This window comes from Tetrahymena thermophila (genome assembly GCF_000189635.1).
Source record: "Tetrahymena thermophila SB210 genomic scaffold scf_8254185, whole genome shotgun sequence".
NCBI lineage: Eukaryota > Ciliophora > Oligohymenophorea > Hymenostomatida > Tetrahymenidae > Tetrahymena > Tetrahymena thermophila.
The window spans coordinates 30114-56576 of NW_002476085.1; the positions used below are offsets into that span (position 1 = coordinate 30114).

At 22.8% G+C, this 26463-nt stretch overlaps 8 protein-coding genes across 8 annotated transcripts; 4 read left to right on the forward strand and 4 right to left on the reverse strand. All coding sequences in view use genetic code 6, as the record gives it.

The window, feature by feature from the left end:
* Window positions 1-325: 325 nt before the first annotated feature.
* TTHERM_01079100 (hypothetical protein) lies at window positions 326-4774 on the reverse strand (the record flags this gene model as incomplete). Its single annotated transcript, XM_001025678.1, has 3 exons — window positions 326-638; window positions 698-3007; window positions 3732-4774. The coding sequence occupies 3 exons, from the start codon at window positions 4772-4774 to the stop codon at window positions 326-328; spliced, it is 3666 nt and encodes a 1221-aa protein (XP_001025678.1).
* Window positions 4775-6353: 1579 nt separating this feature from the next.
* TTHERM_01079120 (hypothetical protein) lies at window positions 6354-7736 on the forward strand (the record flags this gene model as incomplete). The annotated part of the gene is made up of 8 exons (XM_001025680.4): window positions 6354-6619; window positions 6669-6738; window positions 6798-6946; window positions 6999-7158; window positions 7221-7318; window positions 7371-7457; window positions 7518-7612; window positions 7675-7736. The coding sequence occupies exons 1-8, from the start codon at window positions 6408-6410 to the stop codon at window positions 7734-7736; spliced, it is 933 nt and encodes a 310-aa protein (XP_001025680.4). The 5' UTR covers window positions 6354-6407.
* Window positions 7737-8185: 449 nt separating this feature from the next.
* Window positions 8186-9288, forward strand: TTHERM_01079130 (Ran-binding protein in the microtubule-organising centre protein; the record flags this gene model as incomplete). Its single annotated transcript, XM_001025681.3, has 6 exons — window positions 8186-8318; window positions 8378-8425; window positions 8521-8630; window positions 8680-8811; window positions 8866-9031; window positions 9122-9288. 6 exons carry the CDS (start codon window positions 8186-8188, stop codon window positions 9286-9288), a joined length of 756 nt encoding a protein of 251 aa, XP_001025681.2.
* Window positions 9289-9832: 544 nt separating this feature from the next.
* Window positions 9833-10617, reverse strand: TTHERM_01079140 (clathrin assembly small subunit protein; the record flags this gene model as incomplete). The annotated part of the gene is made up of 4 exons (XM_001025682.3): window positions 9833-9961; window positions 10020-10164; window positions 10275-10354; window positions 10513-10617. 4 exons carry the CDS (start codon window positions 10615-10617, stop codon window positions 9833-9835), a joined length of 459 nt encoding a protein of 152 aa, XP_001025682.1.
* Window positions 10618-11497: 880 nt separating this feature from the next.
* TTHERM_01079150 (diaminopimelate decarboxylase) lies at window positions 11498-12808 on the reverse strand (the record flags this gene model as incomplete). Its single annotated transcript, XM_001025683.1, has 1 exon — window positions 11498-12808. One exon carries the CDS (start codon window positions 12806-12808, stop codon window positions 11498-11500), a length of 1311 nt encoding a protein of 436 aa, XP_001025683.1.
* Window positions 12809-13899: 1091 nt separating this feature from the next.
* On the forward strand, window positions 13900-17205 carry TTHERM_01079160 (tetratricopeptide repeat protein; the record flags this gene model as incomplete). The annotated part of the gene is made up of 3 exons (XM_001025684.3): window positions 13900-16013; window positions 16078-16531; window positions 16612-17205. Exons 1-3 carry the CDS (start codon window positions 13993-13995, stop codon window positions 17203-17205), a joined length of 3069 nt encoding a protein of 1022 aa, XP_001025684.2. The 5' UTR covers window positions 13900-13992.
* Window positions 17206-17596: 391 nt separating this feature from the next.
* On the reverse strand, window positions 17597-18388 carry TTHERM_01079170 (3-methyladenine DNA glycosylase; the record flags this gene model as incomplete). The annotated part of the gene is made up of 1 exon (XM_001025685.3): window positions 17597-18388. The coding sequence occupies one exon, from the start codon at window positions 18386-18388 to the stop codon at window positions 17597-17599; it is 792 nt and encodes a 263-aa protein (XP_001025685.1).
* Window positions 18389-18978: 590 nt separating this feature from the next.
* On the forward strand, window positions 18979-26014 carry TTHERM_01079180 (hypothetical protein; the record flags this gene model as incomplete). The annotated part of the gene is made up of 12 exons (XM_001025686.2): window positions 18979-19219; window positions 19348-19500; window positions 19560-19726; window positions 19810-20192; window positions 20282-20913; window positions 21075-21445; window positions 21499-21898; window positions 21963-22794; window positions 22848-23124; window positions 23189-23626; window positions 23905-24362; window positions 24415-26014. Exons 1-12 carry the CDS (start codon window positions 19132-19134, stop codon window positions 26012-26014), a joined length of 5799 nt encoding a protein of 1932 aa, XP_001025686.2. The 5' UTR covers window positions 18979-19131.
* Window positions 26015-26463: the final 449 nt, after the last annotated feature.

Genomic DNA, 26463 nt, shown 5'->3' on the forward strand with positions numbered 1-26463 from the left:
AAATTAATTTTAATCAAACTGATTAAACTACATTTTTTATTTTAAAAATAAATATTAAGAGCTTTTAACAAATTAAAAAAAAATATTAAATATTTTTCAAGTTTTATTATTTAAGTTCTCAAATAGCTTTTATTTGACACTATTAGAGCGAAAATTAATTGGAATAAACCAATTCGAAAATATTTTTTTTTAGTTTTTGCTGTTATTATTATTAAGCTTTTTTTGTTTAATTTATTAGTATACGTTTTTTAAGATAATAATTGTTAAGTTAAATAATTTTAATTTGCTTAAATTTCTATCAATTTTGTTTTTTTTATTGAATTTCTCATATTTTTTGAATGTTAGAATAAATATTTTACTAATTCTCTTTATGGATTCTTGAGTGCTTTTAAATCGAATCCAATAACTTCTGCGAATAGTTAGTATTGCTTGAAACTTTCTTCTAATTTATTGGAGTTAGTTGCAAATTATTTTATGAGATAATATATGGCTTCTGAGTTTAACTTTATATGAAACTTTCTTTTACTTGTTGTCCATTTGAATTTAAAAATGAGCTTGTTGCTGTATTATTCTCAAGCTAATTCTGGCTAATTTAATTTTGTTTAACAGGACTTATATTACTCTTTTGCTTATACATCCTTTTATTTAATAAGTTAAAAATGATTTAAAATTATTCAAATAAAAAAAGAATGTTTACATTAAATCTCTATATACTTCTTCTTGAGATTTTTAAGGAATATTTTTATCATTTGCTTCATTTGTTATGAAATACTTTTGATTTGATAAGATATTAGTTTTATATGATATCTTAGTAGGATCATTAGTCATCTATTAAATTTGAGAGGGAACTGAGCGTGGGGATACTGTATCAGTCAGATGCATTGCTTATGAGTTTGTAGAAAAAACCTCAATATTATTTGCTTAATTATCCGATAATTGATAGATATAATCCTATTTTGATTTCATTTATTATTATTAAATAGTTTTTTATATATGGTCTATTTCTTAGATTTAAAGAGATTAAAGATAGTCATTATTATTGTTATTTCCATTCATACTTTTCATGTCAACCATCTTACTGTTAGCTTTACCCTTAGCATTGATGTAGTTTTTGTTTGAGCCATTTGTTAAATTACTATAAGATTCAGCATCGGTAGATTAAAAAAGTAAGTCATCATCCTCATTCAAAGAAATTCTAGCAACATTCATTTTTTTAATTTTATTCATGATTATTTAAGTCATGTCTTTTTTACCTGAAATTTAGTATGCATTTTATTGAGAGGAAGCATTCATTTAAGGAGTATAGCTTAAATTATAAGTATTGCTGCTATATGTTCCTAAACTATTGTTATTGTTGTTGCTGTAACAATTGCTACCTTATATTCCTTTAACTAAACCATTTTATTTTGGCGATTACTGAGATTGATATTGAGGTTTTACATCTGATATCATTTTTTTAACAGGACTTGCTCTTACAGGTTATATTATTGATTTTTCTTTTGAGTTAGGAATTTAATTTTTTTAATTTACTTAACTTAGAGCATCAGAAAATCCACCTGGTGGTGATGCTGTTTGTTGCAAGATACGATTTTGATTTTCTCCAAATTATTACTAAATTTGAGATTATTCACTTTGTCTGTTACTATGCTAACCACTTTTTGAAATTTAGTAAGCATTTGAAACTCTTGTTGATGGGTTATTTGCAGCATAATTTTAAGTAATTAAATAGTTCATAGACTATGCATTTTAAAGTTAATTTATAGTTTGCATTGAATGTGGCACTTAATTAATTTAATTAGTTTGCTCATTGATTTTAATTGTATTTTAATGTAATTATCTCAAAGCAGAGTTATTGCCATTGTTTGAATCATAATTATTAGAAATATTATTATTGTATTAAGGGGTATTGCTATTCTGTTGAATGCTTATACTTTATTAATTGCTGCTACGGTAAGATGCTGGAGATTTCAATTAGTTATTGATTATATTATTGTTATTAAAAGGTGAAGCACCGCTTGCTTATGTATTAAAATGGAAAATATCAGATTAATCTTGGCTATTATTAATATAAATATTATTGTTTTAATTATTAAAGTTATTGGTTAAGTCGTTTTATAAAGAAGAGTAGCGCTTAAGAGGAAGTGGGTAACTGCTAGGTTATTAAACTTAAGGTGCTTGATTAGCTTGGTAAGCAGAAGACTAAGATATAATTGATGGGTATTAATGTAGTGTATTACTTCCTATCATATTTGAGGAGTGATGAGACATAATCTGACTTTGATATGGTGAAACGCTCAAATCTGAAAAGGAATTTTTCTAATATTGTTGATTGCTATTAGCATTTGTCTCTTAGTTCTATTAGTTGAGATTAAGCATATTTTGAGAATAATTTGTGCTTAGTTGTTATTGGTTATTATAGACTTAGTATTATGAGTTATTTTGTTAATTTTAGGATAGATTTATAGATTAATTGCTTGAATCCTGGTGCTTACTTCCAGTTTTTTGCTTATGTACATTTTAGTATTTCTCTTAAATTTTTAAGAATGTAGTGTCAGGTGATTTAGGAGCTGCGAATTCATCTTAAGAACTATTTCTGCTTATTGGGGATTTATTTTAAACATGATTAGAGTTAGGATTATTAGTATTTGTAGATATTAGGGAATTGGAGTTATTTAAACTGTTTCTGTTTGAGATTTAAGAAGAATTTTATCTAGAATCCTTCTTTACTATATATTATGTGACTTGCTCACCTTGTGAACGACTAGAGTATGAATTTGTTCTCATTTAATCTAAATTAATTTTTGTTAAAGGAATAGATTTATTAATAATTTATGTTTTTTTGATGCTGCTAGCACTTTAATCCTTTTGTTTTCTTGAAGGAGTGTGGACAATTTATTTGAGAGAGTTGTTACTTCCATTGTTAGTAGAATCTCCTTAAGTACGAATCCTTTTACAGCTACTAGTGAGAGATTTTATTGAGCCTTAAGTCTTAATCGTGTTATCATAACTTTTTATTTAATAATATGAGAAAAAAGTTACATATTTTTGCTGAAAAATGTAGACAATATAAAAAAATGATTAAAACTACAATTTATAAGCGTCTTAATCTCTTAATCAGTATTATAGAAAGTTTTCACAAATTATAATAAAAAACTATATGTTAGAAAAAATATCAAACTAACAAACTAAATAACTAACTCGCCACTCAAAGAATAATTGAAGTTAATTAATTAATTTCTATTTTTTATAGTTTATATTAAAGTAAAAACTATTTCCTTTTAATTTGAAGGTTTGAAAAGAGTTTAATATTTTATACTTTTTTCTAATGTTTAGCAATAAATTTGAGAGGTTTATAATCAATTTAATTTATATTTTTTTGTAAACTAATAAGATAGTTCTAATGTGTATAATAACTTATTCATTTCTATTCTCATATCAAATTTTGATTTATTTTTAAATTCAAAAGTGATCAATTTTTAGATTAAGAAATCAGGCAATTTAATATTTGAAATTTATCTCCATTTTATATTACAAATACCATTTATTTGCCATACTATTTTAATAATTTGCAATCATTAATTAAATACCAATTCTTTATAACTAAAATATTTTTCATTTATTTTATGTATTTAGAGTGAAAAATTTAATATTTTGAAAATTGTTATTTATTTATGATACTCAATTTTCTAAAATAAGTATGAAATATTTTAAAAAAATTAAATTTATTATACCTTTGGTCATGAACAGAACAATTATCTGATACCTAAGTATTCCATTAATCTCTATTCAATTAATCACTTAATCTTTATTAGCCTGCTTGCAGATTGTTTGTTTTAGCTATATTCAATGCGCTATTATTCAAACTATTATTAAATGGTGATTGGCTTCTATTATCTAAGTTATGGATTTATTTTAATTTATTCCATTCTCCTTCCAATTCGTTTATTGACTGATGTATTTTTTTATTTTGATCTTCTGAATTTTATCTGCCTTTACTTACATCTCTTTATTTATGCAAATTAAATCTATCTGCAATTCTAGCTTGCATAGGTGAGTTTTCTTCAGTGCCAGAATAATTGGTCATCATCTTAACTTGAAAGCGCTCCTGCTATAAATCACGCAATTCAAAATGGATGCTTGTTGCACTATGACATTTAGCTTAACCTTAATTCATGCTACTATTTAAATAATTAATGTTGCTTATACTTGGAGTTGCGCTTATTTGCATATTTTACTAATTACTGCTATTCTATTTCATCAAACTCGCTGTCTTATCGAAAAGTAGATTTTAATTAATATTTTGCTATTAAGAAGAAGTGTTATTATTATTGCTAAAGAGATAACTATTGTTTCCTGAATAAGGAGATTAATTTCTGCAGCCACCATTATTGCTTTAAGACAGAGCCCCAGCTTGATAGCTATTAATTGGCTAAATATGGAAAGGAGAATTTTAAGCTGATGACTATGTAGCTATTTTATAGTCAACTGATTCATACAAGAAATTCTAAGGTTACCTAGAAGAATCTGACTATTATTGTAATATTTTTTTTTGTATAGTCTAAGGACTTGAATACAAATATTATTATTACTGCTACTGCTACTAAAGTTATTGCTACTGTTATTAGGATTAGAGCTAATTAGTAAAAAGATTTGCAGCTATCTTATGATAAGAGTTTGAGTTATTTGCTCCACTCATATTATTTATTTTAGAATAGTCGCTGCTGCTCTGAGCTACGTGTAAGATGGGTTTTAATAACTAATTATTAGTATTCATGATTTTGAAATTATTTGTATAAATGGCACTATGAACCACTCTCCTAACAATATTATGCTTTAAATAAGTCTACTTTCAGTTGATCAAAGTAAAAATTCTTTTAAATAAAAAAGTGTGTTTTTATTTATGTTTGATTGTCTTTATGTATTTATGTATGCTGGAGCCTTCACAGTCTCTTTCCTAAACTATTAAATATTTGATATATAATTTAATTATGCAATTTTATTGATGAATAGGCTGCTTGTTTCTTTTATTATTTATTTAATAATTGATGTTTGTTTCTATTTATTAATTTTTATAATTTAGTTTAATATTGTTATGATATTTTAATAAAATATGTGAATAATTAAAATTTTGAAGGATTTAATATATTTGTTAAAAGCTATGCAATTTCTTTGCTGATTTTTTCATCATTTTTGGTTAAATTTACAATATTTTATGGTTTATATATCTATAATCGCGTTTATAGGCCATAATTTATTTTGCTTATTTTTCATTTAAGCAAAAACTAATTCAATTAGCTTCTTGTTTATATTTATGAGGAACTATAACTCTCAGTCTTGTTTTCTACTTTTCTTTAATAATCGCAAATAAGTGATATCATAAAAAACTAATAATTTAGCTGGCTTTAAAATTTTACATAACTTATGAGTTCAAATTCGTTATAAATAAGAAATAAGTTCATCAGTATTTTATAAATGAATAAATTTAATTTTTGTTTGGTGATCTATCTTTCTTTAAAAATTTATATTATTTATTTATCAAGTAAAATAATAATAAAAATTGTTTAATTTCTTTTTTCACTAATTTTATTTTAATCAAACCAATTTACTTCTCTCTATTTTTTAACACTTCAAACTATTTTCTAGTGGACAATCCATTTTAATTAATTAATTCATTATCTTAGATTAATTCTACTTTCATATATGTGAAAGTGGAATACATATTTATTAAAAAATCTAAGCTTAACCATAGTCGCCCTACAGCATCATAAATACACCAAAGAAAAAATTAAAAACTTTAAATTAATTAGTTTGATTGGTTTAAAGCTAAATATTTTATGCATATTACAAAAAATTTTTAAATAATATCAAAGAAATGATATTTTAATAATTTTAATTGTTATTCTTAATAAGTATTTATTAATATTTTTAAAATGAAAATAATATTCAAAAAGTATAATTTTACCTATATTTTAATCAATTAAATGTTTTTATTTTTACATTTAAAATTACATAGCGATTAAATGGCTGGGCTTGTAAAAAATGTGAGGGATTTAAGTATATATAGCCAGATGATTTTATATCTCCACTTTATAACTTTAAATGAAAAATGTATTTGATTAGATGAAATTAAATCTCTTTAATTTTTATGCAGATATTCATCTATTGGGCATGTTTTCATTTAAGAAAAGCTTTTTTTATCAAAAAATGAAAGTAATAAAAAAGAAGTATTTGGTTTGGGTGAATTAGTATTTGCAGCAAGCTATCAAATTATATTTTCAACAATTTAAAATTATAGAATATAAAATAGAAATAAATCTATAAAAGTTTAGATTAAATATAAAATAATTATTGAGATTTTGAATAAAAATAATTCGTTTATATTAAAACAATATATAAATAAATAATTTATGAATGATTTAATACAAATCTGGTTTGGATTCAATTATTTAATAAAATATTTATAATCAATTTGTATCTATTAGTAGCATTATTAATAATTTACCAAGTAATAATAAATAGTAGAAATGTTTAAAAAGAGGGCTAAAAAAGAAGCAGTTGAAGTTGCATATACAGATGAAGAAAATAAAATTGAAACAAATGATAATTAAGTAGAGAATAAGTAAAATTATCAGCTTATATACTATTTGCTCAATCATTTAAATATATAGTTAAGAGACAAATGATTCATCTATTCTTCTAAAAAGTAGAGGAATTAAAAAATTAAAGAATAAATAAGATGTAAATTCATTATATAAATATTGAGTGTATTTATTATGATACATTTTTTAAAATTTTAGCAAAATCCGTAAACATCTAATAGAATATAAGAAACATTATCAAAAAGTGCAAAATAAGGTTTAGAAGATATTACAGGTCTCATTGATAAAAAATATTTGAAGGAATCATATGATGATGAAGCTGAAGGAGAAGAAAATGGATAAAAAAAGTAAATTAAATGATAAAAAATAATAATAATTTAATAATTCTATATAATTTAGAAAAGATAATACAAAAGTAAATATGATAAAGACTATTTAAGACCACCTAAATTTGAGACATTAAGAATAAAACTAGGAAGGTAGTGAATAAAATATAATTACTGATATATAACAAGATAAGGCTGAGGAAGTTTAAATTCTTATTAAAAATTTGCAAAATGTAAATATAAATAAAAACAAACAAGAAGATCATTATGTTTTAAATTATTTTTTTTAATAAAGATTTCATAAAATCAAAAAAGATTTTAATTCTAGATTCCTACTAAGCCTGTGATAAACACTTCAGCACCAGGTTTCTCAGAAGTTAAATTTTCTTATGAGTAAGATATTAACATATAAGTATCAATTCTAAACTACTTTTTAATTTTCTAGTTAAAAGGCAACAAGTTTGGCATAAATTGAAGATGCAAGAATGAAAAAATTGTTTGGTTATGATCTATTTTCAAACGATTTTGATAAGTAATAAATATATTATGAAAATATTTATATTTATTAAGAGCAATTATAAAATTTAATTAGGTAAAACTAGCAGAAAATGTCAAAAGAAGCACTTAAAGAGAAATAAGAAAGGGAGTTTAGATAATTTTAAGATAAATTTTTAAAGAGAGGAAGATGTAATTAAGAATTTTGTTTAAATCATGAATTTTGTAATAAACATTTTTATTTAAATAAACAGCCCACAAGTTCAATTAAATCAAGGCAAACGAATACAACTCTTATATAGATAGTTTAAATTGACAAGTTCAAATATATTTAAAAAATAATATTATTGTTTTTATGTAAAAAAATTAAAATAATTCAAAATGAAAAATTAATTTCAAGAAAATTTAAAAAAAATTTTTATAAATATAATTTATTTGTTGAATACTTTTAAGTTTGCATTTTTGATAAATTAAGAATAAAGCTTTTAATCATTCTAAATTTTTGAAATTTCTTTTTATGTGAAAACGAATGGAAAGCAATTAAATATTATAATATCTAAATTTTAAATTATTATGTTCATATTTTTCAACTATTCTTATTTTAATTAAAAACTTAAAATAGAATGAAAATTTAATTTAATGTTTTTTCTAATTATTATTGTTATTATTAATAAGTGTTAAATCAAAAAAAAAAAATTATTCATCATACAAATCAAATAATTTAAAAGCAGATATCAGAAATTTAATAGAAACTCTGTTAATAATATGAATAGCTTTAGTATTGATAGCAATAAAAAGAAGTAGATTTCTTTAGAATAGTGGAAGGAGGAATTAAAAAATGTTAAAATAGCTAAACAAGATATGAATAAACTTATTATGAATTTTTTTTTAATAGAAGGTAATCTTCATTTTCTAGTTTTTCACTAATAAATAAACAATATTTACCATTCTAAACAGGATATAAAGAAGCAGCAGAAAAGTTTAGGGAAGAGAGTTAAACTGAAAGTAATAATTTCTAAAAAGGATATTAAGATTAAATTAAAGCACTCCAAAAGTCTTTTGCAATAATTTTACAATTATAATCATTTTTAATTAAAAAGTAAGCGAACAAGATCTTGAATGTATGTAGCCACGCATAGATATAAGAAAGTTGATTCTTAATGGATAAATAGATGAAGCTATAAATGAGCTCGATAAAATAAATAAAAAAGTAATTAAACAAATATTTAAATATAAAATAATTGTAAAATATTAAAAAGGTTTTAGAAGAGAACAAAGACATAAATTTTAATATAAAATTATAAAAATGTATAGAGTTGATCAGAAGTGAGTAAATAGATAAAGCAATATCATTTGCTTAAGAAGAATTACTGCCTATTTTAGAATCTAGTGTATTTTATTAGTATTTTAATTAATAGATTTTATTTTTCAATATTATCAAAAAGAATGAAAAAAAAGAACTGTATTAAGATAGCATGGAAAAGGTCATGAGCTTGTTAGCATTTGAAAATCTATAAGAGAGCCCTTATCAAGATCTAGTCAGTAATTCATAGAGAATTAAGATTTCTAGTTAAATTAATTATGAAATGCTAAAAGGTTAGTAGGAAAAAGGTATATTTTAAATAATAAAATAATATTTTTTATTCAATAAAAATTTTATTTAAGATTTTTTCAAAATGAATCTAATTATTCTTTAAATAGAAAATAAATTACCTACTCTTATCAAACTTTTACTGTGGAGTCAAGACAAATTATCTGAAAAACTAGAATTTCCTTAGATTAAAAATGTTTCAACTGCAAAATTTGTAACAGATAATGGGAATGGAAGTAATAATAATAAAGCAAATTAGCTAGTTGATTACGATTGAAAAAACTATTTAGAAATAATTATTTAAACTTTCAAGCATTTTAAAAAATTAAAATTGGAAACTTTCTCCAGACATTTTTTGGTTAGTTAATTATCTTAAAATTTGCTTATTCTTGTAATATATATAATTAAATATTATAAAAATTATCTATTTTATTACATATTCTCATCCCTAATATATTCTCTCTGCATCTATTTATTAATCTCATAAAGATTGATTCAATTTTAGTACTAAAAGATAACAAATCTGTCATTTGAATAAATATACTTTGTGTTTTCAATAATTAAATCTATCTAAATTTAAAAAAACTAGAAAATATAAAGCAATTCTAACATATAAAAAAAATCATATTTAATTGGTTAAATTTTTAGGATTGAGCTTTTACCATATAAAAATTGAATATTTAATATTTATTAGCTTAATTCATGAAAATTTTAATAATAAAATATAAACATTTCTTATATTTCAATTTTAAAATTTAGTAGATTTACATAAATACAAAAAATTTAAACTAATTTTTATAGCTTATTATACATTTTTTCATTCACTTTTTTCCTGTTTCGGCATTTTCTTCTTCAAATGCTTCTTATGATTATATGGCTTTTAGGATTACTTTTTTGCTAGGTTCCATAATATGTCCAGCTACCATTAATTCATCTAAAATGAAATAGGCCTAATAATAATTATGTTAAAGTCTTTGTAAGAATTTCTTAAAGCTAAAACGATTTTACCTTATGGAAGTTAAAAATAAGATCTAATTCGCACACGTTTCCGAAATATTTATCAAGCACTTCAACATAATGATGAATAATTTCTAAAATTCCCAATTCGTTTTCTTCTTTATCAACAATTGTAATAAAATAAAGACTTGCATATCTATTAATTTAGTAAATAAAAATTATAAATTATGCATAAAAATTCATATTTTCTTTTTTATAAACATTTTATCAAATATGATTTGGTATCTATCTAATTTAATTATTTACCTTTTATAAACTATTTTGTATTCATTCCATTCTAAGAAATTGCACAAACGACTGCTTCTTGTCAATACAATTGAGTTAATCTATTGATAATAAAACAATCAAATAAGTCAGGATAAATTTATAGAATTTCATCTTTTTGAAAATCAAAATACATGAATGATGCCATTTATTTATGAATTTGAAAAAGAAAATGATTGACTATTCATTCATTTTCCAAAATTTTAAGAAATAACTTTACTTCTTTTAAATAACGAGTCTTTTCCTTGTTAGTAAAGGATTGTGAAAACCATTTAGTAAGTCTTGTTTTACCCTATCTGCTAATTAAAAACAAACAATGGATCATTTTTCGTTTTTTATTTTTATTTATTCAAATATTCCTTTTTGTTGTTAAATTGCTGAATTTCTTCAATCTTTTTTTAATAATTAATAAATAAAGTAAAGTATATTGAATATTTTTAATTTTTTGTTTATTGACTTTGCTTTCTAAATTAAGAATTATTTATTTATTTAACAAGTATCTTCTTTTTATTCAATTTTACATTAAATTTGATAAACAGACTATCTATCTAAATATTCCTATTAACTAATTGATTGAAATTATTTCAAATTTCATTAATAATTGATAGTGTTCTGATGTTTTTAATCAAATACCAATTAAAGTCATTTTGAATTCGTTTTTATTTTAAATATAATATCTTTAGTTATTATACAAATTTTATTTATTTAAGAAATAAATCAAATTATATTTTTATTTTAAATCAAACTTTAAAAAAATCTTTTAACCTTTTTAAAATCAATACCAGTTTATAAAAGTTACTATTAATAATAAATTATATAAAATATTTACATTCATTCTCAATCTATTTTATTGATATAATCCTTATTTATTTAGCTATGATTTCATTTATTAATTTTTCTTTTCAAAAATAAAAATTTGATAAATAAATAAACATGAAAATATTTGTTTAATTTTAGAACATGATAACATTTATAAAACCTTTTTTTTAAAAATCAAAGTCATAAACTAGTAAATCAATGCAATAATTTTTGATTAACTTTATTATTTCAAAATTTTTAAAATTATTCATTCGTTATATTTTAATATTTTATAAGTATTATTTTGAATTTTAAAATAAATTAAATTAATTTTTATAATTACTTGCAAAAAAAGAAATTTGAAAATAAAATTATTAACAATGTGAAATATAAACTATTTTTTATGATCAATCAAATATTTGAGTTGCAAGTTAATCTTCTAAGGTTTCTCTCCTTCTGATAAGTTTATCTACTGAGCCATCAACAAGAATTTCTGCAGGTCTATTTCTTGAATTATAATTGCTAGCCATGCAGTAACCATAAGCACCTCCATTATATATAGCTAAAATATCATCATCTTTAACGGTTCTAATGAGTCTATTTTGACCGAATACATCACCACTTTCGCAAATATTACCACACACATTGACTTTTTATCTTTGGCTGTCTTCATTATTTGTTGATTCAAAATTAGATGCATTTTCTATTTTGTGATATGACTCATAAAGAGCTGGACGGATTAAATGATTCATACCAGTGTCTGTACCTATCCAAGTACTGTATTGGTTCTTCTTTATAGCAGTGACAGTAGTGAGAAGATGACCACTCTCAGCAACTAAGAAACGGCCTGGCTCAACACGAATTTCAACATCATGGCCATATTTTTCTTTAAAAATTTTATATTCTTCAGCTATCTTTGAATAGGCTTCAATTAAATCAAGAGGCTTTACTCCATCTTCATAAGGAACACCTATACCTCCTCCTACATTAATGAACTTAAGACCTTTTATTTAAAGTGCTACGTCAAATATTTTTTTAATAGATTAAACATATTTATCCAAGTGGTTTTGAACCATGTTTGATCCGATGTGCTAATGAATACCTTCTATTTCAATTGGGTATTTCTCACTAATTTTTATGATTTCTTCTATTTAATTGCAATAAATACCAAACTTGCTTTTAGGTCCACCTGTAATTGTATGTTCACATTCTCCAACTCCTACATCAGGATTAATACGTACTGCAACTTTTAGCTTTTATCCATTTTCAGTTTCCTTCAAAACGAGCTTCTTAGATTAAAGGCGTTAGCCCAATGTCTCTAGAGTATCTAATTCTCCAATACAAAGCAAAATACCTTCCTTTAAAGAATCCTCCACTTCCTTCTACCCAATGAAATTTTCAGTAAATTATATATCTCTTCCTTCAAATCCTGCTTTTTTTGCAAGAAGCACCTCTTAGATGGAGACGGCATCTATTCCTTAGATTCCTTACTCTTTCATCAACTTGATAATTGCAATATTTGTATTAGCCTTGCAAGCATAAAGTGCCTTTGTTTGAGTAGGAAGCAGCTTAAGTGCATTTAATAATTGTTAGCATCTTTCCTTAATCACTTGAGAATTGTAAACATAAAGTGGAGTGTCGTATTTTTACACTAGCTCACTTACTGTGAATTCTCCAATTTTCATCTCTTTGCTTTATTATGTCTAATTTTGTTCCATTTGAATATAATTTTATAACCTTTTTTTTTGGAAGTATTCTTTTTGTTTTATCCTACTTATTAGCAATAGAACTAAGTTTTGTAGTTGTCAAATTTTATTTTTTAATATTAATTAATAAATGTAAAAATAATTGGATCTTTCTTGCGCTATAAATCTTTTTTTTAATGAAGCATCAAAAGGTACAAAATTTAGAATCTTGTTTGTCCACAAAATTCTTTCATATACGCCAAATAACAAATTAATAAATATCACCAATAAATATTATTTTAGTCTTTTGACCTAGGTAAATTATAAAAAGGGTTTTTACAATATTTTGAATATATTTTATACCTTACTAAAGGTATCAATCATAAAATAAATCAAATTATCTTAAAATTTATTGCCAAAAATAAAAGTTAAATTATTATTATTCGGCCTTCATTTTTTAATATTTAATTAATTTAATCTAGCAATATTTTAGAAATCTATTTCGATTGCTTGAACATATTTATATCTATTTTAATTTTAAGTTAATTACAAATAATAAATGAGTAAATAATTATTGTAACTCACAGAAATTAAAATAATATTAAATGCTGAAACTATGCTTTCCATATATATTTTTTAGTTATTATGGTCTATAAAAATCTTGATATCATTTTGATCGAAATATAATTTAAATAATATAAACTATAAACAAATATATTTCTAAAGAAGTTTATGATTAAAAATTGACAGGAAATTTCCTTATCTATATTAAATTTGTTAAAAATTTTCCTGATTTTTTTAATTAAGTTTTTTCCCTAACTAAAACATAAATTATCTAATTCAATTTTCTGAGTCTAGTTAGGAAAAGGGGTTGATGTCTATTTAGGCAAATAGAACAAATCAATTTTTTTAAAAACATCAATAGTTTTATGTTGAAATAGATATATTTCACTAACTGATTGGTAAATGGTAAAGGCTTTTTATTAACAATCATTCAATTTATCAATTAATTAGTCGATTTTTTTATTAAATTTCCAAATTTTTGGTTTTGAATATAAAAAATTTTTATATTTATATTTATAAACAACTAACAGAAAAAGCATAGAGTATTATAAAATAAAAAGTTTTTTTGTTAGAAATATATTTTATAATCAATTTTTAAATAATAAATCTGCTATTTTAAATATTCGAGAAAATTGATAAAACTTGAAACTAAAATGGATATCATAGAATAATTGGATATTCAACAACAAATAGATTTACAATAAGTTAAAAAAGTGCTGTTTAGAAAGGCCAACTTCTAGGTAATAAAGATAATAAAAGGTAATTAAGAAAATATTTGTTAAGTTATTGTTTAAGATCAGACAACTTAAAAATAATACACTTTGCTAATTTTCCCTCTTCTTAACGATTAAGGAAATATATGTCATAGAAAATTAGCTTATGCTTAATAAAGAAGCTAGATATTATCAGAAATTAATCACCCAAATATCACGAAGTTTTATGGTTCGTTTTAGTTGCAAAATTATTTCTTTGTGTAACTTGAGAAATTTGAATAGACTGCATTTATCTGGTGTGAATAGTACCAACAATTTTTGTTTTACAAAATATTAGTTTCAAATGTAGCTCTACAAATATTAAGTGTATTTAAATATTTGGATAGCTAAAATCTAAGTGTTGAATTGCTTTCTGATCAAACAGTATTTATAAATGACATCCATTAAATAAAAATATGGAATATTAAAAAAAAAAATGAAAATTAAAATAATTAGGTTCAGTTGACTACACAAAATTAAATATAATAAAATTAATAATTATTTTAGAGCAATATTTTTGAATTCAGTAAATTCATCTAAACTATTTTGGAAAAATAAGAATATTTAGATTATTATGAGCCTTTTACTTAGCATAAATATTAAATTAATTTAATTTAAAATATAAAAGAAAAATCAATCAACTCATAGAATCAAATTGAAAAGTTAATAGCCTAATACAACTTAATCCTTTAAAAATAATTAAAAAAATTAGATGAAAATTAAATTCATAAAGTAGTCTAATTTTTTTTTAAAAATAAATACCCCCTTTTAACATAAAATGTAGATTTTCTAAAAGATATTTTAATTGTTTGCAATTTAAAAATCAATTACAAAATTAAATATGTTTATTTAGTTTGCTAAATGTTAATTGATCAAGAGAAATTCTAAGATGCTCTTTAATATATTCATCTCATTTTTGATATTAATAAGAGTATTTATGATTTAGATTTAGAGTCCTTCTAGAATTCAATACAAAATGGGATTTAAAATAGAAAGAAATATGAAAAATATGTCAAACTTTTCCTAAATTTGTTTAAGTTTTAGCTTTCTGGATATCAACATATTGAAGATTCTTATATTTAACAAGATAAATAAAAAAGAAAAATAAATTAAAATTAAATTTAAAGATAAAATAGCTACTAATTGACTTTGGATAAAATTAATATCTTTAAAATAATTACTGATGATGGATAATCTTTCTAGTAAAACATATGTGAATTATATAATTCTTTGTCATAATAATATTTATCACTTAGTTCTCTAAAATAAGCAATATTTTTTTAAAAGAAGTCTGTGCTATTAAATAAATAAAATGAATAATTTAGAAAATATTTGGCTGAATTATATAATTAAAATTTTGATTTTAAAAGCTAAATAAAGTGTTTACAACTTTGCTTTAAAGCTTCTTAGGACACCAATATTTTAAATAATATCACAGATTCATTAATAAAATTAAATTTATTTGAGATGGCTAAATAGATTTGTCTTTTCTAAATTTCGTAAGATTAAAAGAATGATAATGCTCTCATTAAACTAGGAATTATATATTTAGAGCTTAAAAATCTACAAAAGGCAAAGACAGCATTTTAAAAATGTATTAATATTAATTAATCAAACTTCGATGCATACCTTTACCTATCATTTTATTTCTTCCAAAAACAGCACTACTTTAGATCAATTTAAAATATATTAAAGTTTTCTTCAGATTAAAAGAAACGTTGTCAAAAAAGAAATATTATAAAAATGAATCATGCAATTATTTCTAAAAAGTTAAAGGAAACATATAATATATATTAATCTGAAATCATGATATACAGAAAGAATTCTTATACTCAAGGTGGCTACTTATACTTATATCCAAAGGATAATAAGTATGATACAAGCGAAAATATCCACAACGAAATTTACATAAGAGGAATCTAGTTAAAATTACTTTTTTTTTTTGAATTTTAATAATTAATTATTTATTTATTAATTAATTAATAGTAATTCACCAAGAGAAATTGAAAGTGATTAAAGTATAGAAGAAGAAGATGAATATAGTGATTCAGTAGATGATCATTACGATGACCACAAAAGCGAAATAGATTGTTCTTCTGAATAAAGATTATAAATTTAAAGTGAGTAGTTATCAAATTAAACGATTTAAAAAGAAATTTAAATAAACTTTGATAATGAAAATAAATAAAAGTAAGGAGATGAATATGAAACTAAATCTACTGAAAATAATTAGGTTAAAACAAATACTGATATCAAATTTAATGATTGCATTATGATGATGTCTACATCTATAAAAGACCAATAATAATAATAATAATAAGATGAAAATAAATAATTAACATAAAATTTAAATAATACTTTAAATAAATAATCTATTGAAGAAAATTAAAATCTAGAAAACGATTAGTCAGGTCGATTTTAATAGATGTAAAAATAAAAGGTAAGATTTTATTTTAATTTAATTTTAATATTGAAATAAACAATTTTGTTTAAAGTTTAAATTTTTAAAATTAATTTTAGATAAGTTAGGAAAATGAATAATTAGACACTCCAGATTAAAAGAATAACTAAAATTTAATAATTGAATCTGAAAGATTTTAAGATTAGATGTTAAATATTGAGAGTTAGTAAATTTATTAAGATAAAAAAGTCTCTGCAGTAAGCAAAGCAGAAAATTAGTAAAGCAAATATTATGTATAAAGTAAAGAAGAGAAAATTTCTTCTAATTCTATTTAAAATGATGAAAATTAATCAAATTAATAAGAAATGAAAGTTGATGAAGTTAACTAGAATTAGATAACTGAAACAGTTTAAAATGTTTTAGAAGATAATAACCATTAAAGTGGATATTATTAGAGTATTTTAAATTTAAATAATTATGAATAGCAATAAACTTTAGATAGCTACACTAGTATTGCTGCTTAACAATAGTATGATGATGAAATTCAAGATTATGATTACTGTATAAAAAACTCTTGCAATTTAGAAAATTAGCTCTTTAAAGATCTCGATATTCATAATTTATATAGTTTATAATCTAAAGAGGGTGATTAATCTTCTGAATCTACAAGTAATTGTAAGATACATGTAAATGAATTAGAAAAAGTTTTTTGAAGCAAATATACTTTGAAAAAAATAAAGAAATTAGCAAAAAATTTCACATATACAAGAAAAATTGGAAAGCTATATGTAAATAATTAGAGTTTAATATAATAATATATAATTAAATCAATTAATAAATGTGTTAAAGTATTTGTATTTTTTTTATTATTTTTGTTTTTATTTTAGAAATATTTTTTACTTTTAAAATACCATTTTAAAAAATCTTTATTTAAAAATTATAATTTTTTAATTTTATAATCAATCAATCAATAATTAAAATTAAGGGATATTTATTTTACTTAAAAAAATTGAAAAGGCGCAATTTAATTTTAATTAACAATACACTTTAGTATAACATTGATCAAAAATTTATAGAAAATCAAATATTATGTTATGAGAAATTTCATTTGGATACAAATTTATTTCCTTTTAAAGTGAATCTCCAAAGTTTATCTACCCACTCTTAAGCATAGTCAATATTAATTCTTTTGCTAGCTTCAATTTATACAGCAGATTTATCTAATCCTTTTACAAGATATAACTTTCCCTTTTCAAATAAAGTGTGTCCATTATAATCTTTATCAATATTGATAGCCTAAGTAAGTTTACCAGGTCCATTAGTTAAGTCTTTATCTTTTAGTTTAGGGTTGCTTCCTCTGAACTTTTTCATGACTTAAATGCCCTAAATAGGCTCTAGAGCACGGATCAAAACAGCCTCTGGTTCATCTTTGGTAGCACTAACGATATTCATACAGTTATTATTTCCATAAATACTATACATATATAGATGGCCTCCATCTTACCAAAACCATTTAGTTTTTTCTGTTTTTTTATTGTTGTATGCATGACAAGCTTTATCTAAAGGAGCTTTATAAGCTTCAGTTTCAACAATCATGGCTTTCAAAACTGTACCATCGTCCAAAACTCTAATTAGATAAGTACCTATTAGTTTTTATGCTAAATCTACAACACAACAATTGTAAAATTCTTTAGGAATAGGATCATCATCTCCTAATTTTTTTAGAATATCTTGATCATCAGTTTATGGTTTACCATTTGTAGTGTTCTCTTTTTAATTTTTCTTATTCTGATCTTCACTCTCCATTTTAACCTCTTCTTCTATTTCATCAAGGTCTTCTTCTACAGGTCTTTTTTAGACTTTACCGTTTTAAGCTCTTGTTTTTTTAGGTGGCATTTTTAGTTTGAAAGTTAGCAAAATGATAAATTATTTGATATCTACTTTTATTTTAACAAATTAACAATTATTCTTAAAATCAACTATATTTCTGATGAATTTTAATTAAAATGAACCGCATAATTACATTTTATTTTCCCAAATAATAAAAAAGATGAAATACAATTATTAATTTTTTTAATTTTGATATTAAGTTTTTTAATAATTTTTCAGAAATATTTTCAATTCATTTTAATATAATTAATAACATTAATCTAATATAAATAATAAAATTTTCAAGCTTAGAGAACCTCCAAAATAAAATTAAAATAACTTAATTCTAAACATTTTAAAAATTAGATTTTTAATTTTAATAAAATTAAAATAATATTTTTTTATGCACTTGTAATAAAAATAAAATAAATTTTTTTATGGTTTTGAAATATTTTAATGAGATTATTATTATAAAATTTAATATTTTTGATTAAAATTAAAGAATTTTATGCTCCATATTGCCATAAAATACATTTTAATTCTATGCAGTAATTTAAATAAGTATTTTGTTGAAGTAAATATGATATTTTTTTCATTAAATTCCATAGAATTATTAAAAAAATAATATTTATAAATTTTACATTTATTTGAAAAATAGAAATACATTCAAAGAATATTTATTTACTGCATATATTAAGAGGATAATAAGAAAAATTTTAACAGTAAAAATATTAATTGAAAAGTATAAGTGGAGTAGAATTTATCTAGAAATGCAGACAAAGTAAAAATAAAATAACCCCTGGCTTAAGCCAGGAACTAGAATTTTATGTATCAGAACTGCTGCCCTTTTATCTCATGGTTTGATTTGAATAAAAAATTAAATAGATCATTCATTTTAAGTCTTTTTGAATAATATCTTAAAATGAGTGACCATATAATTTATATAAAGATTTATGCACAAAATATTTTTTAAAATTATTAATAAGAAAAAATTAAGGATAAAGTAGTGCACTGTTGTTGGAGAATTGTAAGATTTGTTGTTACTGAAAAAGAAATCTTATACTATAAACATTAAGCAGAGTATGAGCTAAAAACTTTTTAAGATGTAGAAGATATCTCAATTACTTCATAATCTTTGGGTATTTTTATGCACATTTGTAAGAAATTTTCAATTTAATATGATATTTTTTTATTTTAGCAAAGGATTAAATGGATCCAAACCAAATTAAAACCATTTAGCTGACTCATGAAAGTTTAATGAAAGTTATAGACGGCTTGAAGCTTAAAGTAAATGAGCCTCCAACTGAATATAGATTTCCTCTTCTTTTGTAGCATATTTATGATTCTAAAGATGCTTAACAAGAGGTAAAATCACTTAGAATTTACCCAAAAAAAAAACAAATTAAATGAAATAGTTTAATAAATAATAAATTATCTTTTATAAATAGCCAGGTATACCAACTTAAATTGCATATTTTGAATCTATAGAAGATCTTTAGCAAATAAATAGAGCAATATAGCTTTCATCAGCTTGGATTAAATACAGCTAATCATGCAAAATGTATCATTTAGATTTAGACTACGAGATACTAGATTGGATATAAGAAAGCATTTAATTTGAGAATATTCACTTTTAAGTTAAAATAAATCAAAAAAGCTAGGAAGAATTGGAATTATATGTTGATTGTTTAGGCATGTTTCTAATGTAATCATCAGCAATACATTACCTTACCTTTTCAAGAGACTACACAAATGATAAATTTATCCTACAAGATAAGCACTTACTGATCAATATTAAATATGATTAAATATATTCTTTAGTTTTTAATGAGTAAACCATTTAGCTTTACAATTTTAGATTGAATTCAATTTAATTGAATTGAATTTTGTATTTACTTAATTTTTTAAATATAAAATTAGGTGCAATATAAATTATAATATATTAAAAAATCTAACTGATGTAATAAGTGCAAACGTTGTTTTAGCCTCACTAAACCTTAGCTAGAATAAATTGACTGACGAGTGCCTGCCTTTACTTAATAAAGTTATAGAAAATTGTACAAATTTAAAAGTACTTGATTTATCTTGCAATTTATTCTTAGGAAATAGAAAATACTTCTATGATTTTATTGATTTGATAAACCTTCTTTAAGATAAAACTATTGCTGAATTTGAAGAATTTGGATTTAAATTAGATTTATAAAAAAATTAAATTGGGGATGATATTGTAGATGTGGTAGAATAATTAATATTCAGAGCTATAAGGCCTAAAGTAGTTGCATTAGATCTTTCTTTTAACAATATTAGCAAATACAATTTATGGAGACTATACAAAGGATATTTATAAGTAATAAAAATGAACAATTAAGTCGATTAAACTAGTTATGGTGATTAATCAAGTGTGGATCCTAATACTCAAAGCAATTTTTTGCAACACAATAATGATGTCAACATATATCTAAACATTTTCCCTCTACCTTTTCACTAAGATATACTGCAAGACTCAATTCGTATATTCAATAAGATGGACAGTGATATTAAAAGATAAAACTGTAAGCTATTATTTTTTGAAATTATTTAAATTGTTAAAGATTGAAGTTTTTATTAATAAAATTCACATATTTTATTATAAACTCATCAATAATTTTCATAACTATTGATAAATAACTTTCCATAATAATTTTATAACACACTGATTTATGTAATTAAAAAGTTCTAAAGATCAAAGAAGATTAGAAACTAAGAAAGATAAGACACATAAAGAGATAAAATTAAGAAGGAGAATAAAAATTAGAAAATTAAGAACAGGAAAGTAGAAATTTCATTTAAGGTAGGACAGAAAGCAAGTAAATTGATATCAGTATTCAGAGATTAAGATTTGGAAATAAACCTCCTCCTTATAGAAAAGCTTAAATATAAAAGATTAAAGATTACAGAATAATTATATAAAAAATTTAAAAAGACAAGTTTATTACAGTTGAGCAGCTACTAAAATTTTGCTAAGAAATAGATGAACTAGAATTTGAATTTCCACTCTAACTTTTAGAGCCACTCTAAGAAATAGTTTGGACTAGGTTATGCGAAGTAATATTCTCAATCATTCAATTCCAAAAAAAAAATTTTTTTAATATTAATAGTCATTGCTTATTAGAGACCATTATTGCGTATCTAAACTATTAGTGATCGGTAAGCTAGTAGGCTTGGAATTAGAATTCTTTTAAAAGTACTTGGAAATTACAGAAGAAAGAAAATAGTCTATTATGAAAAAAATTGAAAGGTTTCTTAACTTTGAAGATATTCCAGAATCATAAATTAATGAGGTTATGCACTATTTAATCAAAGAATGTATTAGATTGGATTTAAGAGGTCCTGTTGTGGAGTAATTATTTGCTATCAAAGAGAAGAGAGATGAGTTTATAAAGTTACAAGTTAAATAGGGTTTCAAGCCTGAATTAGACCTTGTTTCTTAAGAAGGCTCAAAAGGTGATTGCTTTTTATTATTAAAGTAAAACGAAGACAGAAAGAAAGTTCCAAAAAGTATGAACTTGTTATTACTTATAAAAAAATTTGATTTTTATAATTTATTCATATAAAATTCTAGGTATCTTTCAGATTTCAATTAACGGTAACTTTTTTAGCCATTGCACAAGAGCTGATTACACCTTGTTCAGCAAATTATCATAAAAAGTTTTAATAGAATATGATGATGTGCTTGAGCTAGTTTTATCAAAATACGAATCTAATTATTACTTAGATTTGGCATATAAAAGACTTTAATACCTTTTGGAAGACTTTGAGGATCTTGAATCTGATAACCCATTTTCCATTTTTGAAAAGATATTTTTTGAAGGTTTGCAAGATTTAAAGTTAGCTTGTGCTCGACTTAATATTTAATATGCAAATTTCTAAAGTAGGAATATTTATCATTAATTTGAATTGCAACAAATTAAACAACCCATTGAAATCAACTCAGACGAAGTATTTCATCCTGTAGATACTGTTCAATATTCATAGCAATATAAATTCACAAATTTTATTTATTTAAGAAAATTTGAATTCTACTACACTTAAAATGAAATTTCTCTTTCTAATCTTTAACCAAGTGATATGTTTATTCACAGAGATGAAGACACTTTTATTAAGCCTTTAATACAATTTCCAGTGCCTGAAGCCAAAAAAGATTTAGAAACTGCTATGACTTATTTAGTCTATTGTCTTGTTGTTTATTCAAGGGAATCTAATTCATATTAAAAAATTGCTCCTTAATTATAAAAATTGATTTCTTTGCTTAACAAATCTAAATTCATTCCTCATTTAAAAGATGAAGTTTACTTATAAATTATAAAATACTCTACTTCTCCTATGCTAAACGATTACACAGAATACAATTTAATTGCAATCATTACCATTTTAACTATATATTGCCCTCCTTCGTAATAAATTTAATCAAAACAGCAAATAAATTTACTAACTTATTCTTAAATAGGTATGAACTCAATCATTTTATTAGAAACTTTTTGTTCGTTTATTATGGTAGGTAGAGATTTGCAAGACTGGCTCAAGATGCCTTAATCCATCTTTAAAATGCTGTTATTTAAGAAATAGTAATTCCTGATTGGGTACCATCTCTTTTCGAGCTCGAATAAAGAATAAGAGGTTATACAAAATTCATTTTTAAAATATGTTATCCTAACCAATCCAGTTAAGAGTTTAGTCTAGATCCATTCATTACAGCAGGGCAGTTGATGAAAATAGTATATTAAGTAAAATTATTTAAAAAATTGTTTTATTCAAAAAAATAATTATTTGAAAATTAAATTAAATCAGGAAGGGACATATTTTCTAAAAAATTCAATAACTGATAAATATAATTACTGGATATATTAATCATCAATATATGATAAAGAAGAAATAGCAATTATGTTTGAAGATATAATAATAGAGATTATGAGCTAATGGGACCAAAATCCTACTAAATTTGCAAGCTACAGCTTACTTGTTAAGCGTAGAATTTATTAGCCATTTCATACAATCAGACTAGGAGATATTCATTAATTGTAAATTAATTGCTTATTCGATGAATAGTTAAGATATTTCTACACAAATGAGTTGTATGCTAAATCAATAGTTATTCCTTCTTTAATCCGTATAGCTGCTTATTATCTAGCATACCTAACAAAAGGTACTTAAAAGGGAAAAATAGATTTAAATCAAACTTTCAATAACTTAGAACATCTCATACCATCTTCAATAAAATATAAAAAGGTAAAATTTTTATTTAAAATCTTTGACATGCTTTTTAGTAGATAATTTGGAGCTTTGGATTTTAAATTCAATGAATAAATTAATTTAATGCAAACTACAATTAAAAATATATTAAAAGCATAAATAAATAACACTAAAAAATATTTTTTTATATTTCAAAATTTTTAATTATTTTTTATTGTAAATAATTTGAAATAGCTTATTGATACTTTTAATTACGATTTTTAATTGAAAAATTTAAAAATAAAATAATTTGATATATAATTATTTCATATTAGGATGAATTTGCATTAGTAATAAGTAGGATGATAGAAATTGAGAAAATAGATAAAATTGATAAATATACTCTTATATTTAATATACTTGCTTAGTTAAGATTAAATAATTTTTATGCATCATCTTTTTTTACTGCCAAACTTAATGAGTCTGAGCTAGAGTAGGTTTATGTTGTTGTAAATGCCTTTTGTATCAATGTTTTTAGTAAAAAGAATTAACTCAAACCTCTCCATTCAATTTACTTTGAGGAAATAATTTATCTAGTTGCAACTTCTAATAACATGGCTAAAATTTAAACATTTAGTAAAGAATCAAAAACGTTTTCTGTTTTAAGTATAAAATTTGATTATCCTAGAGCTCATGAGTTTGTCTAAGACGTTATATCATATGCTTATCTTAGAATATAAGATGATTGCTATGCTTTGTATGCTTATTCTGAGCTTTTTAAATTGAGATACAGGTAAAACAATATTTTAGCAAGAGTTTTTATTAACTTTTTCATTAATTAAAAGACATTCTTTGCTTGTTATTCCTCAAGAAATTGGGTTAATCGAAACAACAGATCCTTATACTTTAGAAATAAATAAAAATTTAAATCATATAGAGCTTGCAGAAACAAGAGAAAAAGTTTAAGAAATATACTAGCATATTTATTCTACATAATTTATCATCAGTGAAATGAATGATTATCCATTTTTCAAAGAAACTACTTAATATAACCTTTAATTCAAAGAAAGAGAAATGAGGAGATCTTCATACCAAGAAAGTTAGCTTTAATAATGGTTTAATTCTGTACTTAAGGAAAGATAGCAAATGTAAGAGGAAATTCAGAATAAATAGTAGGTATAAATCGATTAACAAAAAGCTAGAAGAGACCGTGTAAGTAATCATGATTCATAAGTTTCATCTGGAGTAGCTGCAAATCAAAATAATTAAAATGTGTTATCTCCTAAAGTGGAAAATAGCCAGTCCCCTTAGATATAACAAAATAGTCCATTCAATCAAAATTTAAAAAGCTAGGGCTTTACGAATAAACAGGAATAATTTGCATAAAATTCTGATTAGGATTTTGAACCTACTAATAATATACCAAATCAAAATAATTAGCAATAATAATTTTCACAAGGTACTGCAGAGAGCACATAACAAAAATAAAGCACGTATTAGTCTTAGCAAGTTTAGCAAAATTATAAAAAAGATTCTATGCCAACTATCTAGGAGGCAGATAACAGTAATGTTAACTCTGTGACAATGAACTAAGAAAAATAATAAAAGTTACCAGAGTTCAATGTTTCAAATAGTAATAACCCAAATAATCTTCCTAGCTAGAATTAATTACACAAAGCAAACAGCGAAAGTTATTAGTAAAATTCTAGCTAAAATAATAATGGTAGTAACAATTAAATAAAAGAACCATAAAGTGCTGCACTTCCTAACAAAAAGTCTTAAAATGAAATCACTAATAAGAAACTAAACAATAAAATTAACAATGCCCTAAGTATTAAACCTGGAGCACCAAAAAGTCAGGCAGATTTAACTTCCCCAAAAGTAGTAGCTGATAACGTAGAAAAAAATAAATCATAACCTACTTAAAATAATAATGCGAATCAATAAAATTAGCAGAGCAATTAACAGTAGTAGTAGTAGTAGTAATAATAATCATAATCAAATTCATAAAAAAATAACTAAGTTGAACCTTAAAAGAATTAAAAGTAAAATCAAAGTGAGTCAAATGAAAATAAAGGAGAAATCAGTGCAAGCTAAATAGCATAGTAAATGCAAAAAAATAGCATGGAAGCTTCAGAAGATAATACTTTGTTAAGACACTCTCGCTAATCCTCTAGAGAAGGGATAAAAAGTACTTCCCCTGCTTAAAACAAAGAAAGACTCAAATCATTAACAAGAAAATCTACAGCTGTACATGCTTAAAATAGAAGAAGTATTAAAAAGTCTTCAAATCAAAGCAGTAAAGATAATCTAGTTGAATAAGGGCAATAAGCTTCAAATAATGAAGTACCTAGTTCATAAAATGCTACTTAAGAAAATGAATAATAATAAAGCTCAACAAACATAGCAATCAAAAAGCCACCAATGTTTCTTAAAAAAAACTGATTTTTGTCAAAATTAAATAGACTTTTTTCTTGAACTTTTTTAATTAAATTTCTAAATTGTAAAAAATGAAACAAACTTTACAAAGCAATATTGTAAAATCTTATTTTATTTTTCTATGTTAATTTAAAAGAAACATTCTAATTAATTAATTAATGAATTAATGAATGAATATATTTATTTATTTAGAAGAAGATTTTAAAAACATAAAATAGAATATAAATTAATTAATAAATAAATGAATATTTTAATTAAATCAAAGTTTTTTTTTCAATAATTTGAAGAAAAGATTTCTTTAAAAGTTTTTGAGCAAATTAAACACTCACAAATATACGGAGTAAGAGATGATATTAATTAGATTGCCATAATGTATTTGTTTAATAGCATTAATGAATAGATTTTCAAATAAAATTTAAAATAATTTGTTTGTTAATAAAAAGTTTATATATGTA